This window comes from Notamacropus eugenii, chromosome 5 (genome assembly GCF_028372415.1).
Source record: "Notamacropus eugenii isolate mMacEug1 chromosome 5, mMacEug1.pri_v2, whole genome shotgun sequence".
Taxonomy (NCBI): Eukaryota; Metazoa; Chordata; class Mammalia; order Diprotodontia; family Macropodidae; genus Notamacropus; species Notamacropus eugenii.
The window spans coordinates 83,242,924-83,260,624 of NC_092876.1; the positions used below are offsets into that span (position 1 = coordinate 83,242,924).

The 17,701-nt window shown below is 40.2% G+C and overlaps 1 protein-coding gene across 1 annotated transcript in view; it reads left to right on the forward strand.

The window, feature by feature from the left end:
* OSCP1 (organic solute carrier partner 1) overlaps nt 1-17,701 on the forward strand; it is a 47,518-nt gene that overhangs the window by 13,647 nt on the left and 16,170 nt on the right. The window contains exon 2 of the mRNA XM_072610040.1: nt 6,475-6,629. Coding sequence (XP_072466141.1) covers nt 6,475-6,629 — 155 coding nt within the window. The remainder of the gene's footprint in view (nt 1-6,474; nt 6,630-17,701) is intronic.

Sequence of the window (17,701 nt, forward strand, 5' to 3'; positions counted from 1 at the left end):
TTTTTGTCCTCAGCAGTTCTTAAAGTCTGTCTGCTAAGTCTTAGAGGAGTTATAATTTATTTTAGAGGAAACATTACCTTCTTGACATTCAGCAAGCATTTATTAAGTGCTTACTGTATACCAGGCACTGTGCTGCCTGTCTTCCTGGATTTTCCTGAGGATATAGCAAAAAAGCAAGAACAGTCCCTGTCCTCAAGAAGCTTGTGTGTGTGTGTGTGTGTGTGTGTGTGTGTTCATCCTTTGTTGCTGAAGAAGACCATGCCATCAAGAGAAATAATGACATGACTTGCACTTGACTTGGTTTTTTGAGTGAGGGAGGTCACCAGCCTCACTTGTCCTCCAGAGCCATCTGAATCCAGTGACCAGATATTCATCAGGATGACTAGAGATGACCCAGGATGAGGCAATTGGGGTTAAGTGACTTGCCCCAGGTCACACAGTATCAAGTGTCTGAGATGAGATTTGAACTCAGGTCCTCCTGACTCCTGCACTGGTGCTCTATCCACTGCACCACCTAGCTGCCCCTTCAAGAAGCTTACATTCCAATAGGAGAGATTACAAAAATCAGAACTTAAAAGATCAATACAGACTAGATAGAAGGTAAGCTAAGAGGGGATGACAGCATCAACAGCTAGAGAGATGGAGAAAGGCCTCTTAGGGAAGGCCTTGAGTTGAGTCTTTGAAAGAGTCAAGTATTCTAGAAGTTGGAGGTTGGCAAGGAGAGCATTCCAGGCATGGGGAACAGTCGATGCAAAGGTTTAGAACAGGAAACAGTGTTGTGTGAAAGAAAAAGCAAATAGGCCAGTGTTGCCAGATCACAGAGTACATGGAAAGGACTGAAATAATGTAAGAAGATTGGAAAGAAAGGAAACTTAGTGGAATAAGAATTGGAGTGTAAGACCAATTAGAAGGCCATGATACTACTCCAGGCGAGCAATGATGAGGGTCTGAAGGAGGGTGGTGACTGAGTGGAAAGAAAGGGACATATGATAGAGATATTGTAGAGAAAGGAAGTATAAGATTTGGCAACTGAGTGGATATAGGATGAATGAGAGAGAAGAATAAAGGATGACATTAAAATTGATGGACCTGGGTGACTGCCAGCATGGTAGGGCACTCAGCTGAGGGTTTGTAGAGAAAGATAACAAGTTCTATTTTGGGCATGTTGAATTTGAGATTTCTGTCTGTGGGACACTCAATTTGAAATGTCCCACAGTAATAATGTGGGAATAGAGCCTAGGTGAGAGGTCTGGGCTAGATAAATAGGTATGAGAACCAAGTGCATAAAGGTGACCATTGAACCCATGGGATCCAATAAATAAGATAGTGTAGAGAAAAAGAGGAGAGAGCTCAGGACAGAGCCTTGGAAGACACCCACAGTTAGTGGACATGACATGGACAAAGATCCAGCAAAAGAGACCAAGGAGTGGTCAGACAAGTAGGAGAAGAGCAAAAGAAACCTAATGAGGAGTAAGTGTACAGGGGGAAAAGATGGTCAACAGTGTCAAATGCTATAGAAGTATGAAGATCAAGTAGAAACCAATAGATCTGGCAATTAGGAAATCGTTGGTAACTTTGGAGAGAGCAGTTGCAGTTGAATAACAAGGTCTAAAGCCATATTGCAGAGAATGAGAAAAGAAGTAGAAACATCAATTATAGATGGCTTTTCCAAGTTTAGATGAGAAGGGGAGATATATGACGACAACTGGTGGGAATGGTAGAATCTAGTAAGGGTTTTGTAAAGATGATGAAGCCTTGGGCATGTTTGTAGGCATCAGAGAAGGTGCCAGTGGACAGGAATATATTAAAGACTACAGATGACAGGGGAGACAATCTGCTGGAGCAAGTAGGATCAAGAATTTGTGTAGGAGGGTTGACCTTGACAAGTGGAAGGACCACCTCATCATCAGAGACTTGAATGAAGGACATAGTAGGAAAACATGTCCAAGGGATGTGAGATGAGTAATAGAGAGAAGGGAGCTCTTGGCAAATGGCTTCAGTTGTTTCAGTAAAGTATGAGGCAATATTCTCAGCATCAAACTAGGGGGAGGGGTAGCATGGGAGGCTAAAGGAGAGAAAAGGTTGGGAGCTGCTGCTGTCAAGAATGGGACAGGGCATCAGGGAGGATTAGTAGGTTTGCCTTGCTGTAGTGAGAGGTTAGTTGAGATTAACTGGCATAAATTAAGAGTGGACCCAGTTTGCACTGTTTCATAATTTCATCCATTGTATTCACATTCATGTGATTAGGAACAAAGAAGGTTAATGGTGAGAATAATCCATGGCTGAGGTTTGTTCTGGTTTAATTGACCATGGACATTGGAGCAAGGGAATCAAAATGAGGATTCAAGGATAGTGTGGAGTTGGACTGGTACACCAAGGGATCAGGACTGAGAAGAGTGGAGAGTGTAACCAGAGTAAGGTTAATGGCTCAGGATGATGCTGAGGAACAGAGATATTAGAGATATTTCTGTTGCATCTTTCCTGGGAAGGGAAGGGCTTCTGGCCCATGCCCTCAGCCATCATCCTGGAAGTCTACCCCTGAGCAGATGCAGCGTGGCAACAGCTCCTGCAGAGGCTGAAGACTCAGAAAGAAGTGTTCTTGTCACCAAAGTCCTTGGCACCATCCAGTGGCTCAGCATCAGAAACCAATAGGATTTGATCAGTAGAAATGAAACTAAAGAAATAGTATTCCCGTCTCCTTTGCCAGTGTACACGAAGGTCAGCAGGACTTCTCCTTTTCACTTGCAGCTGAAATGTTCTATTTGTGTTGTCCCCTTCCTTGGCATGTGAGCTGTCTTAGCTTTCTATTCATATCCTCAGCTCTTAGCATAGTGCTTTGCACATAGTAAGTGCTTAATAAATGCTTTGTTCATTCCCACTGTATAGATCTTTTATGTACATGGCTGTTCACGTGTTATCTCCACTATTAGAATGTAGGATACCTGTGGGCATGATCTTTGCTTTTACCCATCTTTGTATCCCCAGCATTCTTTAGTATGACTTATAGACTGACTGGTAGAATGCAGCATCTGGGGCTCCCCTACCTCATGGTTTTATAGACACCAGTAATGTGTTTTGATCACATGACCTCCTGTTTGAGTGTAAAAGACTGTTATTTGGCACAAATAGATGTATGAGATGGTGGCATATGGTCTTTGGCATGAAATGGACTACTTAAAAACATGGTCATTCTTGTGGCCCAAAAAATGAGATATTCTTTAATGAAACAGCTATTTACTAAGCCTGTGCTTTGGACGGTGTTATAGACAAGGGGAAGATAGAATGACAGAAGATATGCTTCCCCTCTTCATGATACCTTCATTTTAATAATTATTGTGCAAAAAAGAACTCAGTGAGTGCATGAGAGAGGAGCAATATTATGAGGGTTCTGAGAAAGGAAATATCAGTTCTCATTGAGAGACTAAGGGAGGTTTTATGGAAGAGATAACAGGTAAACCAAGCTTAAAGAACAGATAAGGATTTCAACAAAGACAAAGATGAGAGCATTCTAGGCAGAGGGAATGAATGGCATGGGTGAAAGCACCAAGTTGTTTAGGGAAGGACAAGTAGCTTAGTTTGATTGGAGCATGATGAATTAATGGTGTGAGACAGAGCTGGAAAGGTAAAAAGGGAGTAGATTCCAGAAGAGTTTGTATGTTATGGTAGGGAATCTGGACTTTACTGCCTTAGTCACCAAAGAGATCAGACGTGTGCATAACGAAAACTATTTTGTCAGAGCTGTAACATAATTTAGAATGGGGAGACAAATTGTAAGATTATTGTAACACAGGTAGGAGCGTTCAGTGAAAGACTAAGCCAGGGCAGTAGCAATGGGAATATCACCAGATTCGACCCTAAAATAGCAAAAAGTCTGTCCTCTGACATTTCCTTTTCCTTGTATCCCATCCTTAGGGAGTCGACTCTATTTGTGCTCCTGCCTCTTTTCCGACAGTGTTCTTGGACTGCCCTCTTTATAGGAGCTATTATAACCAGCACAGACTTATTCACATTTCAGAAGGAAGGGTTTGACTTTCTTTTTTCCTTTGCCAGCATGGCTAGCTCATTACCTGGGGAACCTAGCTCTCCTTTAGAGCTGCTTCCTCTGGTCCTAATCTCTTTTTTCCTGGATTCCTGCAGGGTTCTCAAAGGCCTCAGAGAAATGAAAGTATCCCAGAACTAACTGATAGCTATTTCTAAGTTTTGCCAGAGTCCCAGGGTTGACTGTGCTACTTTGTAGGATGGATTCTTTCTACATTCCTCTCTGCCTTAATCAACTGTTATCTCTGAGGAAAGAGCTCTATTCTTTTTTAAGCTTCCTGGTGGGGTCTCATTTGTGTAATGATGGGTAAGTCACTTAACCTCTCTGAGCTTGAGTTGCCACATTTGTAAAATGGAGAAAATCACATTTGCACTATATACCTCACAGAGGGAAGTGTTTTTTAGACCTTAAATTGTTAGATAAATTTGAATTATTAGCCTCAAAGCAACTACTTGGGTTTTTACTTTTCATTTTTAAGAATAGTTAATTAAGGTTATGTGTTTTAAAATAAGAAAATGCTGTGAGCTTGAAGGAAATGAATTTGACAAGACAAAGTGAAAAAGCTTTTTTGAAACAAATAAATATTCAGTGGGAAAATAATTAAGGTTATGGCCAACAATTATCTTATTATGTGATTTGAGGCAAGTCTTTCTGTCTCATTTTCCTTATCTATAAAATGAAGGGATTGCACCAAATTATCTCTCAGGACCCTTACTGTTCTTACAATCTAAATCTAATTTGTTAGAAATGAGGAATTAATATATTATGTTAGTTTGATATATTATGTTGGTGTGTTGGTTATTTTCAAGTAAATAATATGGTTGCTAGAGTAGAATTCGAAATTCAGGAGGTATGAAGTAGTGAGGATTGCTGCAGCATTATTTTGTGGATTGTAGAAAAATAAAAATTAAAACTCATATTTTACATGGCCCTTCCATCCAAGATGTGAACAGAATTGACCAATTACAAAATGTTTTAAGATATTTTGTAGCTTTATTATTGCTTACCGATAGGGAGGGACTTAGACATTCATAATTATAAATATTTTCTACCCAGTTCTGAGCTCTGAAAACTCTGAATTAGCTCTACAATTTAGCAGCCACTCTTGGGAAGAGGAGAATAGCTACATCAGCTTTCTCACATTTCAGAGTAATAATTCACCTTTCAAACTCCCTGGTTTCCTAAATGCCATGTGACCTAGGTTGAAAGTCACCTCTGATGAATCTTCCCTCTTCCCATATCCAATCAGTTGCCGAAATTCTTAGTTCTGTTTTTATCACATCTTTCATGCCCATCCCTCCTCTCCTCTCACATCTACTGCTCTGATTCAGGCCCTTGTGTACTCTTCTCTGGGCTATTAGGATAGCCTTTTCCTGATCTCCTTGCCTCCAGTCTCTCCCCTCCAAGCCATCCTTCACACAGCTGCTACAGTTAGCATCCCGACTCCCAAGTGCTAACTGCCATGCCTTCAGTAGCTCACTGTGGCCCAAAGGATAAACTGTAAACTCCATATTGTGGTGTTTAACAATCTGGCTTCCACCTCCCTTCTGGCTCGATTTCATATCATTTGCTTCACTCCCTTCCAGCCACACTAGACTATCCTTTGAATACAGCCTGTCTCCCACCTCCATGACTGACCAGGCTGTCCACAGTGCTTGGGCCACTTTGATGCCTTTCCTAATCCTCATCCTCCTCGCGATTCAGCCAAAATGTGGTAAAACTCAGCTTGGCTACCGGGGCTGTTTTCTATCTCCTAAAATTCCCTTGGAGCATTTTTCCTGGATTTTTTCTTTGCCCTTCACACCCTGCATTGTAATGTTCTTTTCTATGAAAACATATTCCTCCTCCTCCCCGCAAAAGGCTGCAGCAACTTGAGAACCCAGACTGCAATTTTTATCTTTATATCCTCTTGTCATGCCTAACATAGTGCCTTGCACATTGGAGCCTCTTAATAAATGTTTGTTGTTAAAGGAAATAAGATCTCTTAGTAGAGATTTTTTAAAAGAAGAAAAAGAAAACCTCCCTCATAGTGTTGTTATTATTCAGTCATGTCCTTTTCATGATGCCATTTAGGGTTTTCTTGGCAAAGATACTCAAGTGGTTTGCCATTGCCTTCTCCAGTTCATTTTATAGATGAGGCAAGTGAGGCAAGCAGGGTTAAGTGACTTGCCCAGGATCACACAGCTAGTAAGTATCTGAGGTCACATTTGAACTCAGGTCCTCTTGACTCCAGGGCCAGTGCTCTATCCACTGCAAGGCTTTCCTTCCTCTGTTTTTGAGCTGTGTTTTCTATTGTACCACTCCTCTCCTGGTAGTATTTCATAAAAAGTACAGCCCAGCCTAGACCTGTGTACTCCAAGGTGCGTCCTTCTTGGATGCTTCTGAAGAGTTTCCTCCTGTACACTACTCAGCTAGATTCTGTTTTTTCTTTACAGTTATGAATGACATCATCTCAACCATGTTCAATAAAAAATTTTTAGAGGAGCTATTCAAGCCCCAAGAGCTCTATTCCAAGAAGGCCCTGAGAACAGTCTATGATCGCCTGGCTCACGCCTCCATCATGAGACTCAACCAGGCCAGCATGGATAAGGTGAGCAGAATCTCTCCGCTCTCTGCCCATTTCTTCTGCCTGTCCTTGTTTTTGTTTTATTTCTCCAGACTGAACTGATAACCTAAACTAAATAATCTTCCCCTCTTCTCCCACTTAATTCGTTTTTTATCCTTATTTGACCTCCAATTAGGTATATTATTGCAGAAAACCAGAAATCTCAAAACTACCTTTAAATTAAAATATTTTCAAAATTGTACCAATCTAGTCACATAAAACTATCACTTCAGGAAAACAAGTTGGGGCATTTCAATCTGAGGAATACTAGTTCTGTTTAGAGATGCTGTTTTAGGTAACTTATAAAAATCTTGAAGTCTGACTCTATGGATACCACACTTGCCAGATTTTTGCGTCTTTCCTCAAGGAAATAGCAGATACTCCAGCCTACCTACCAAGGAGATCTTGAGCTGTGGCACATCTTTGGGGCTTCATCAGACCCTGCAGCTCAACTGAGGCTCCACTGTCATCACAGCCCCCCAGGCACTTCCCCTCCCAATTCTCCTTCAAAAAGGGCCTCGCCTCCCACTGCACTACAAAGTGCAAGGCACTATGTTAGGCATGAGAGGATGGTGATATGCACTAGAAATTTGGCTGGATCAAGTCAAGAGACATGCTTCAGACTCTGGCTCTGATATTTACTACCTGTATGATCATGGAAACAGCAGTCAGCCTCCCTGAACGTCCACTTAATGATATTATACTTTTCATCTTACAAAGTTATCAGAAAGAAAGTACTTTGTAAGCTTTAAAGGGCTGTGGAAATGGGAAACATTGATACTAGTGTGATCGTCAGACACCACTCATATATTATATCATAATATAATTAACACAGCCCATTAAGTAAGGCTGTGCAATGTGAGTTGGAGGCAACTAGATGGCACAGTAGGTAGAGCATCGGACCTGTTGTCAGGAAGACTTGAGTTCAAATCCAGCCTAACTCGCTTACTAACTTCATGATCATAGACAAGTTACTTAACTACTATCTGCCACAGAAGGTGGGATTTTAATAGGGACTTAAAGGAATCCTGGGAAGTCAGTAATCAGAGTGGAGAAGGGAGAGCATTTGGGACTTGGGAGACAGCCAGAGAAATTGCCTGGGCTTGAGAGATGGAGGATCTCGTTTGTGGAACTGCCAGAAGGCCAGTGACACTGGGTTAAAGAGTACATTTTGGGAAGTACTGTATAAGAAGATTAGACAGGTAGGGGGAGGCTATGAATATCAAACAGAACATTTTGTATTTGATCTTAGAGGCAATAGGGAACCACTGAAGGTTACTGAGTGGGGAATTGGGGGTGGTGGGGAGTGGAAGCATGACATAGTCAAACCTGTGCTTTAGGAAAATCACTTTGGTGTCTGAATGGAGGGTGCACTAGAATAGGGAGAGACTTGAAGCAGGCAGACTCACCAGAGGACTAGAGTGTGGCAATGTCAGAGGAGAGATGTTGCCAAGGTGAGGCTGAGAAAGAAAGATAATAAGGAAGCCAGGTTTACTCCTAGGTTGCAAGCTGGAGGATGGGGAGGATGCTGTTGCCCTTTATAGTAGGGAAGATAGGAGACAGGGAGAGTTCAAAGAGAAATATGATGTGATGGTTGCTAAAGATCCCTTCCAGTTCTACATCTGTGATCCTATATCTTTATTTTTTCCTTTCACTGCTATACTTCTAAAAATAAGTGATTTACTCCTAGTGCCTCCCATTTTTCCATCCTTAGTCCTTTATAATCTGGTTCCTACCACAACTCTGCCAAAACTGCTTTTCCAAAGGTCATCAGTGCTCTTTCTTCCATCCAAATTTTCTTGACCTCTACAGTGTATTTGACACTAACGACTGGCTTCCTCCATCCTGAAACTCTCTTCTTTTGGCTTTAATCTACCTCTGTGTTTCTTTCAATGACTCAGAATTGTGGAATCTGAGAAGTGGAAGGGACCTCTAAAGCCACAGAAGGAACCTCTGAAACCATCTATTTCAGCTTGAGAATTCCTTCTACAGCATCCCAACAAATGGCCATCTAGATTTATTTTGAAGACCCCAAGTGACAGAGAACACAGTATGTCCCAAAGCATCTGATCCCATGTTTGGATAATTTTAGGTGTGGGGAGATCTTTTTTTAAGTCTATAGCAGGAGTGGGGAACCTGTGGCCTCGAGGCCACACATGGTCCACTAGGTCCTCAAATGCACATGTTCTGTGAAGTTTGGATTCCATCCATGGGCTGCACTTGAGGACCTACAGGGTCATGTGGCCTCAAGGCCCGCAGATTCCCCACACCTGGTCTATAGCAAGGTAATCCTTTTACTGTTAAAACTGACTCCATTGAACTTCCCTTAGCAGCTATTCCAAACCTTCTCTCCTCAAGCCTCCCACATACCCCTTCATCTACAATGTCATCAAAATATCTCACCTCCAATGTTACTGAGAAAATAGAGGGCTTTCACCATTCACTCACTCTTCTCCTTTTACCCTCCATCACAAAATAACTTGACATCATCCTTCCTCCTTTATTCCAGTCTCTGACAAAGAGGTGGACTTCCCTCTCACCAACACTAGCTCTTCTAATTGTACCTCCAACCCTGGTTGTATCTATAATTGCCTTCATAATCATCCTTTTTATCTCTAATCTTCAGCCTCTCCCTATCTATTGCCTTCTTCCCTTCTGCCTGTAAACATACTCCAGGTCTTCTTCAGCCTTAAAAACCTTCCCTTGGCCCTACTATCCCCTCAAGCTATTGCCCTCTATGTTTCCTTGAGTTCAGAGCCCAACTTGGGGGGAAGAGGGGCAGGACACTTTCTATGCCCATTGCCTCCACTTTCTTTCTTCTCACATTTTTTTATACTTCTCTGCATAGTGGATGTTTTTGTCTCCTTCAGATCTTCTTTTCATTTTCCCCTCTGAATTTTTCTTTTATTTTATTGAACCAACTTTTTTTTCTTACAGTTCTTTCATTTCTTACTCATCCTCCACCTCCACCCCCAGTACAGATCCTCCCCTTAATATACTGGGCAGGTCCAAAAAACCATGTACCTCTGTACCTCTATTCTGTCACCTCTCATGAAGAGGCATGAGGCATGCTTCCTTATCAATCTTCTGAAGTCATGGTAAATCACACTATATTGTGGTCATCATGTAAATTAATTCCCTAATTCTGCTCATTTCACTCTGTATCAATTCACAGCAAATCTTCCCAAAGTTCTCTGAATTCTTCATAGTTGTTACTTCTTATTTTTTAATATTTAATTTTTTCCCATTACACGAGAAAACAATTTTTGACATTTGCCTTTTAAAATTTTGAGTTTCAAATTCTCTCCCTTCCTCCTTCCCCTCCTCCTTCATTGAGAAGGCAAGCAATATAATATAGGTTATATATGTGCCATCATGCAAAACATATTTCCATATTAGTTATGCTGTGAAAGAAAACAGACCAAAATAAAAAGAAAGTAAGAAAAAATATGTTTCGATCTGCATTCAGATTCTATCAGTTCCTTCTCTGGAGGTCGATAGCATTTTTCATCATGTGTCTTTTGGAATTGTCTTGGATCATTGTCTTGATTAGATTAGCTAAGTCTTACACAGTTGATCATGGTACAATATTGTTATTATGTACACTGTTCTCCTGGTTCTTTGCATCAGTTCATACAAGTCTTTACAGGTTTTTCTGAAAGCTTCCTCAAATCATTTCTTACAGCACAATAGCAGTCCATCACAATCACACACCATAACTTGTTCAGCCATTCCCCATTTGATGGGTGTTCCCTCAATTTCCGATTCTTTGCCATTACAAAAAGAGCTACTATAAAATACTTTTGTTATGTGTATATGGTTCTCTTAAAAAAAAAAATCTCTTTGGTATACAGACTAATATAGTGACTAGTAGTGGTATTGCTGGGAAAAGGATATGTACGGTTTTGTACATAGTTCCAAATTGTTCCCCAGAATGGTTGGATCATTTCCTCAACTCCATCAATGATGCTTTAGCTTTTTTCAATTTTTCCACATCCCCTCCAACATGGTTTTAATTTGTATTTCTCTAATCAATAGTGATTTAGATTTTTTCATATAACTATAGATAGCTTTGCTTTCTTCTTCTGAAAACTGCCTGTCTGTATCCTTTGACATTTATCAATTGGGGAATGACTTATATTCTTATAATTTTGACTCAGTTCTCTATATATTTGAGAAATGAGGACGTTATCAAAGAAACTTGCTATAAAAATTTTTTCACAGTTATGATAACTTTGTATTTTTCTCTATCCTATTTTTTCCTATTTATCTTTCTCTTTGTCCTTTCACCCTGTCCCTCATCAAAATTGTTTTGCTTCTGACTACCTCCTCTTCCAATCCTCCCCTGCCTTCCATCAGCCCCACCCTCTTATGCTCATCCCCTTCTACATTTCTGTAGGATAAGATAAATTTTTATATCCAATTGAGTATGTATGTTATTCCCTCTTTGAGCCAATTCTGATGACAGTAAGATAAATGTTTCCTGCCACCCCCCATCCTTCCTTCCACTATAAAAGTTCTTTTTTTGCTTCTTTTATATGAGATAATTTGCCCCATTCTCTTCCCCTTTCTCCCAGTGACCTCTTTATGACCCCTTAATTTCATTTTTTTAGATATTATCCCATCATAATCAACTCATACCCATGCCCTTTGTCTGTATAACTGCCCTAATAATGATAAAATTCTTAGGAGTTACAACTTCCCATATAGGAATGCAAACAGTTTAACTTTATTGAATCCCTTATGAAGTCATTCTCTTGCTTGTTTACCTTTTTATACTTCTCTTGAATCTTATATTTGAAAGTCATATTTTCTGTTCAGCTTTGGTCTTTTCATCAGGAATGCTTCAAAGTCCTTGATTTTATTAAATATCCATTTTTTTCTTCTGAAGGATTATATATCAGTTTTTCTGGGTAGGTGATTCTTGGTTGTAATCCTAACTCCTTTGCCCTCCAGAATATCATATTCCAATCCCTCTGATCCTTTAACTGTAAAAGCTTCTAAATCTTGTGTTATCTTGACTGTGTTTCTTTCTGGCTGCTTATAATGTTTTCTCTTTGATCTAAGAATTCTGGAATTTGGCTGTAATATTCTTTGAAATTTTCATTTTGGGATCTCTTTCAGAAGGTGATTGGTGGATTCTTTTATTTTCAATTTTACCTTCTAATCCTAAAATATTCAGTTTTCCTTGGTAATTTCTATTAATAGTGAGGTTCTTTCTTTGACCATGGCTTTCAGGTGGTCTGAAATTTTGTTTTATTGTTTCTTAATGCCTCATGGAGTTATTAGGTTCCACCTGCCCAATTCTAATTTTTAAGGAATTATTATCTTCAGTGAGAGGATACCTCCATTATTATTACCTCCTCCATTTGGCCAATTCTCCTTTTTTCAGGAGTTCTTCTCTTCAGTGAAGTTTTATACCTCTTTTTCCCTTTGGCCAATTTTACTTTTTAAAGAGTTCTTCAGTGGATGTTTGTGCCTTTTTTACCATTTGGCCTACTCTTTTTTAAGGTGTTATTTTCTTCAATATTTTTGGGCATCTTTACCAAGCTGTTAACTCTTTTTTCATGATTTTCTTGCATCACTCTCATTTCTTTTCCCAATCTTCCCTCTTCCTCTCTTATTTGATTTTTAAAATCCTTTTTGAACTCTTCTGGGAATTTTTTTGGACCTAAGGTCAACTCACACTTGCCTTTGAGGCTTTGGCTGTGTCTAGTTTGACTTTGTTATCTTCTTCTGAGATTGTGTTTTGACCTTCCCTATCACCATAGTAACTTTCTATGGTCAGGTTATTTTTTTTGTTGTTTGCTCCTTTTTCCAGCCTATTTCTTGACTTTTAACTTGACATTTAAGTTGGGGCTCTACTCCCAGAGTGGAAAGGGCACTTCTCAAGCTTTAGACTTTTTGTGCTGCTATTTTCAGAGCTAATTCTGGGGATTTGTAAATTTTCAGTTCTTTCAAAGTAGTGCAATCTAAGGAAAGGTGGTCACTTCTCTGTGGGCCTGTGCTCTTGTCTGTGAGCAACCACAAGTGCCACCCTTTTCTACCCTGGAACTATGACCAAAGTCCTTGTCACCCCTGCTGCTGCATGCTCTAGTATAGTAGTGCTTCTTCTTGCCCTAGGACTGCAATCAGGAACTGTGTATAGGCAATGCAACAGAGTCCTGAACCCATAGCCAGCAAAGGGTCCGGTATAATCTTCTGACCAGTTGTCCAGTCTTCTTACCATCTGTGGGTTGAGAGCTCCAGAAGCTACCACTTCCTCTTCAGTTATCCCCAAGGCCTGCTTTTGGTTTACCAGGGAGAGGCCTCCAATGGACTGTGCTCTAATCTCATCCCAGTAAGACAGACCTTTCCTGCCAACCTTCCAGATTGTCTTGGGCTGGAAAATTTTTTCACCCTGTCTTTTTGTTGGTTCTGCCACTTCAGAATTCATTTTGAAGCTTATTTTAAAGTTACTTGGAGAGGAATTTGGGAGAACTCCAGTAAGTCACTGCCTTTACTTCTCCATCTTGGCTTCACCCCCATTTGTCACTTTTTACAGTACAATAATTTTCCATTAACTTTACATATGACAATTTGTTCATCCATTCTTTTGATGAATATCCAGTTCTTTGATACAGCAAAATGTGTTACTATAAATATATTTGTACACTTGGGTCATGTAATCATAGATTTTGAGGCTTAGAAGGCTATGATATAGTTTTCTACAAGGCTTTTTATGAAATTGTGAATCTTCATAATTTGGCCTTGGTTTTGTCTTAACTGCTGTCAGCTTCTCAGACACCCTGGCAATGTGGGAACAAGGGTAGTCTTCCTTAACTACAGAGTTCACAAGATCTTCCTCAGGTCAGTGGGACTGGAGGAAGAAGACAGACTTCAGCAGAGGGTGCCATTCCTTCCTCCTAATAAATTCTTTCTCAGGGGACTAACTGTAATTGCTCTAATCTCCTGAGCCTGCACTGGTTCAATATTTTATCAATGACCCACAGGATATATCCAGGTTTCCTTAGCCAACCCTGTCAAGGCCACTCCAGTTTATCTAAGGACTTTTTGCATTTAATCCGAAGTCTTTGACTGATTGCTTGGATGGAGATGCTTAGATCTTGTTGACACCTCTGGGTTTGATTGATTCAATCAAGATATGTTCTCAGTTGATAGTGAGTTTTCTCTCCCACTGAGGCAGCTTGAATAGAGCTCTGGACTTGGAGTCAGGAAGGCTGCATTCAAATCCAGCCTCACACATTTACAAGCTATGTGACCCTCAGCAAGTCACTTAGCTTCCTCAACTATAAAACAGGGATAACAAAAGCACATACCTCTTATTGTTGTTTTGAGGATAAAAATGAGATAATATTTTTCAAGGGCTTTGCAAATCTTAAAGTACTAAGTAAAAGCTGTTTTGTAGTTGTAGTTATTAGCATGTAGTAAGTTGTAGTGATTGTTATTGATGAATATGTTAAGGCTAAATGAGATAAGATAATTACAACTCCGCCTTCACGCTAGACAAGAAGTAGTAAGGGTAGAAACTAGGGTGGTGGTGGTGAATGGAGGGAAGGGGACAATACTCCAAAGGTAGAATCTGAAACTAATTGAATATGGAGAGTGGGGAAGAGGGAAATATCAATGATGACTTGGACCATGGAGCAGGGTAAGTAGAAAAATGATGGTACCCTCAATAGAAATAGAGAAGTTTTGAGGAAAGACAGGCTTAGAGGACAGTTTAATGAATTTCACTTTGGACATGTTGAGTTTGAAACACAGGAAATCAAAGACATGTCTAGCAATTGATAATGTGGGACTAGAGTTCAAGAGAAATTTCTGCTTGATGTATAAGATCTTTTCTCACATTTTCTCAGATCTGAGAGTCATGTGGGTAGAGGTGATGTTTAAACCTATGAAAACAAATGAGACCATCAAGGGAGAGGCATAAAGGGAGGAGAGAAGAGAGCCAAGGAGAGAACCCTGTGAGACACCCAAGCTAAGGGTTGTGAAAATGGATTATCTGCCAAGACAGGAAGGGCAGTCAGACAGGTGGGAGGATAACCAGGAGAAAGCAGGAACAAGAAAGCCAAGAGAAGAAATAATGAGTATCCAACAAGGAGAGGCTGGTCATCAGTACTAGAAGCTGTAGAGCAGTTAAAAGATGAGGACTAAGAAAAAATCATTAGATTTAGCAGAAGAAATCACTGATAACATTAGAGGGTACACTTTTGGCCAATTGGTGGAATCAAAATCAATATTGCAAGGAGCAGAGAAGGAATTGGAGGCAACAAATATAGATGACTTGTTCTGAGAGTTGGCACTGAAGGGGAAGAGAGAGTGAGATAATTTGAAGGTACAGCAGGATCAAGGGAAGGCTTTGTTAAAAATGAGGGAGACCTGATCATGTTTGTAGGCAGCAGGCAAAGAGCTAATAGATAGGAAATAATTAAATATAATTGGGAGAGAGGGAATGATGCCCTTAGAGAAGAAATGAGAAGATGAGATCTAGGGCAGAGGTAGAAGGATTGGTCTGGACTAGTAGAAGTTGGCTTAGACGTCCTATTCAAAAACAGAAGTAAGTAAGGAGAAGGGAGGGGCTGAAAATAAACAGAAAGATAAGCAGATAGGCAGATCTTCATCTACCATCTCTTAATGTATATACACACATATATATATGTAGAGTATCCCAGAAGTCTTAGTGTAGTTTTTAAGCTTTAATAGCTATATATATTTAATACCTTGTATATGTTTTGAGGTATGGAATAGAAGAGATAAGGGAACTCAAGATGAATGGTCTCAATTTTCTCAGTAAAGTTGGAGGCAAAAACATTTGCTCCTTAGTAGACAAGAGTAAATGAGAAGGCATTAGGGCTTTGAGAAGAAAAGATAAGATATAGAAGAGCTATTGAAAAGACTGGAATAGAGAATGAAGGAAAAATAAGTTTTGCTGTGTGCTAGTAAGGACCCAATTGAAATTAGACCACATAGAACTAATCCAACAATTCTGGAGAACAATTTGGAGCTATGCCCAAAGGGCTGTAAAACTATGCATACCCTTTCATTCTGTAATACTACTCCTAGATCTGTATCCCAAAGAGATCATAAGAAAGGAAAAATATTTATAGCAGCTCTTTTTGTAGTGGCAAAGAATTGGACATTGATGGGGGATGCCCATTAGGGAATGGCTAAACAAGTTGTGGTATATAAATGTAATGGAATACTATTGTGCTATAAGAAATGATGAGCAGGCAGACTTCAGAAAAACCTGGGAAGACTTACATCAACTGATGCTCAGTGAAGTGAGTAGAATCAAGAGAACACTGTACACAGTAACAGCCACATTGTGCGATAATCAGCCAAGATAGACTTAGCTCTTCTCAGTAGTACAGTGATCCAAGACAATTCCAAAAGACTCCTGATGGCAAATGCTAACCACATCAAGAGAAGGAACTATGGAATCTGATGCAGATCAGAGCATACTATTTTCACTTTTTTTTGTTGTTTTTTGTTTTTTTCTTTCTCATGGTTTTTCCCTTTTGTTCTGATTCTTCTTTCACAACATGACTAATGTGGAAATATGTTTAACATGATTGTACATGTATAACCTATATCAGATTGCTTGCTGTCTTGGGGAGAGGAGAGAGAAGGGATAGAGGGAGAAAAATTTGGAACTCAAAATCTTACAGAAGTTGATGTTGAAAACTATCTTTATATGTAATTAGGGAAAAAATACTATTAAGTAAAAAAGAGAAAGAGATTAGACCACATAGTTTGCAGTGAACTTAGTGGTGTGCCTTCTTCCAACAGCACCCAGGAGATACAGGCTGAGAAGGTGGATGGTGAGGTGATGCAGAGTTGGGAATTGGCAGTAAACCAAGAGAGCCAAGGGAGTGATGGGTGCAGGACAATATAAGTTGAATCAATTGTCTATAAAGTCAAGTCTCCCTCAACAGGAAGAAAAGAAGGGCCAGAAGAGGGGTGATAGATTGCAAGAAGGGACTTTTAAGAAAGATCAAAAATAGGTCTAACAAGAGACAGGAGAAATGGGAGGGTAAGAGACTATAACCAGAGACAGGGCTTAATGTCCAACATTAAGGTGATACCTCTGTTGTGGTGGTGTTCTAAGGTCTGACTGACCATGCCTGTGGGTCACTGAGGTAAAGCTGTAGGTCATTGGAGGTGAGATATTTGAGGAGATCTCAAGCTCTATGGAGACAAGTTAGGCTGGAGAGATGATTGTGAGCTGCTCTCAGACATCTTGAGAAAGGAGGGAGAGGGACTATGGGGGCTATGTTAAATACAACAGCAAGGCTGTGGCCGAGATCACAGGATTGCAGATCAGGAGTTGTTGGAGGGAGGGGACGCTTTAGAGGGCATTTGTTCCTATCCCTTCATTTTTGAGGTGAGGAAATTGAGGCTCAGCACACATTAGTGACTTGCCCAAGGTCACACAGGGAGAAGTAGCAAAGCTGAGATTTGAACTCCAAGTTAAGCATTTTCTGTTTAATCATCTCTATGCATTTGACTCATAGATCTTCATATCCAAGCCAGGGTCTCCCGTGAGCTTCAGGCCCCTATCACCATTGTCTAATGAACATTTCAAATCAGATATCTGAAATTCAACATGTTTGAAACTGAACTTATCTTTCCCCCAAATCTTCTAGTCTTCCAAATTCCCTATGTCTGTAGATAGTACCATCATCCTTCCAGTTGCCTGGGTTCTTAACCTCAGCATTATCCTGGATTTCCCAGTCTCGCTCACCCCAAATATCTGATCAGTTGCTAAATCTTGCTGTTTTTACTTCTTCCAGTCTCTTCTCTTTACTCACAGAGGTAACCAATCACCTTAGTTTGGGCCCTTATCAACTCTCATCTTGATTATAAGGGCCTCTTTATTGGTCTCCCAACCTCAGGCCTCTCCCCACCACAGCCTATCCTGCTGCCAAAGGGATGTTCCTTAAATGCAGATCTGACCATGTCACTCCCATAGTCAGTCATCTGTTAGACCTAGGATAAAATAGAAACTCCTCTGTTTAGCTTTTAGCAATCTTCAAACCCTTTCTTTTCCAGCC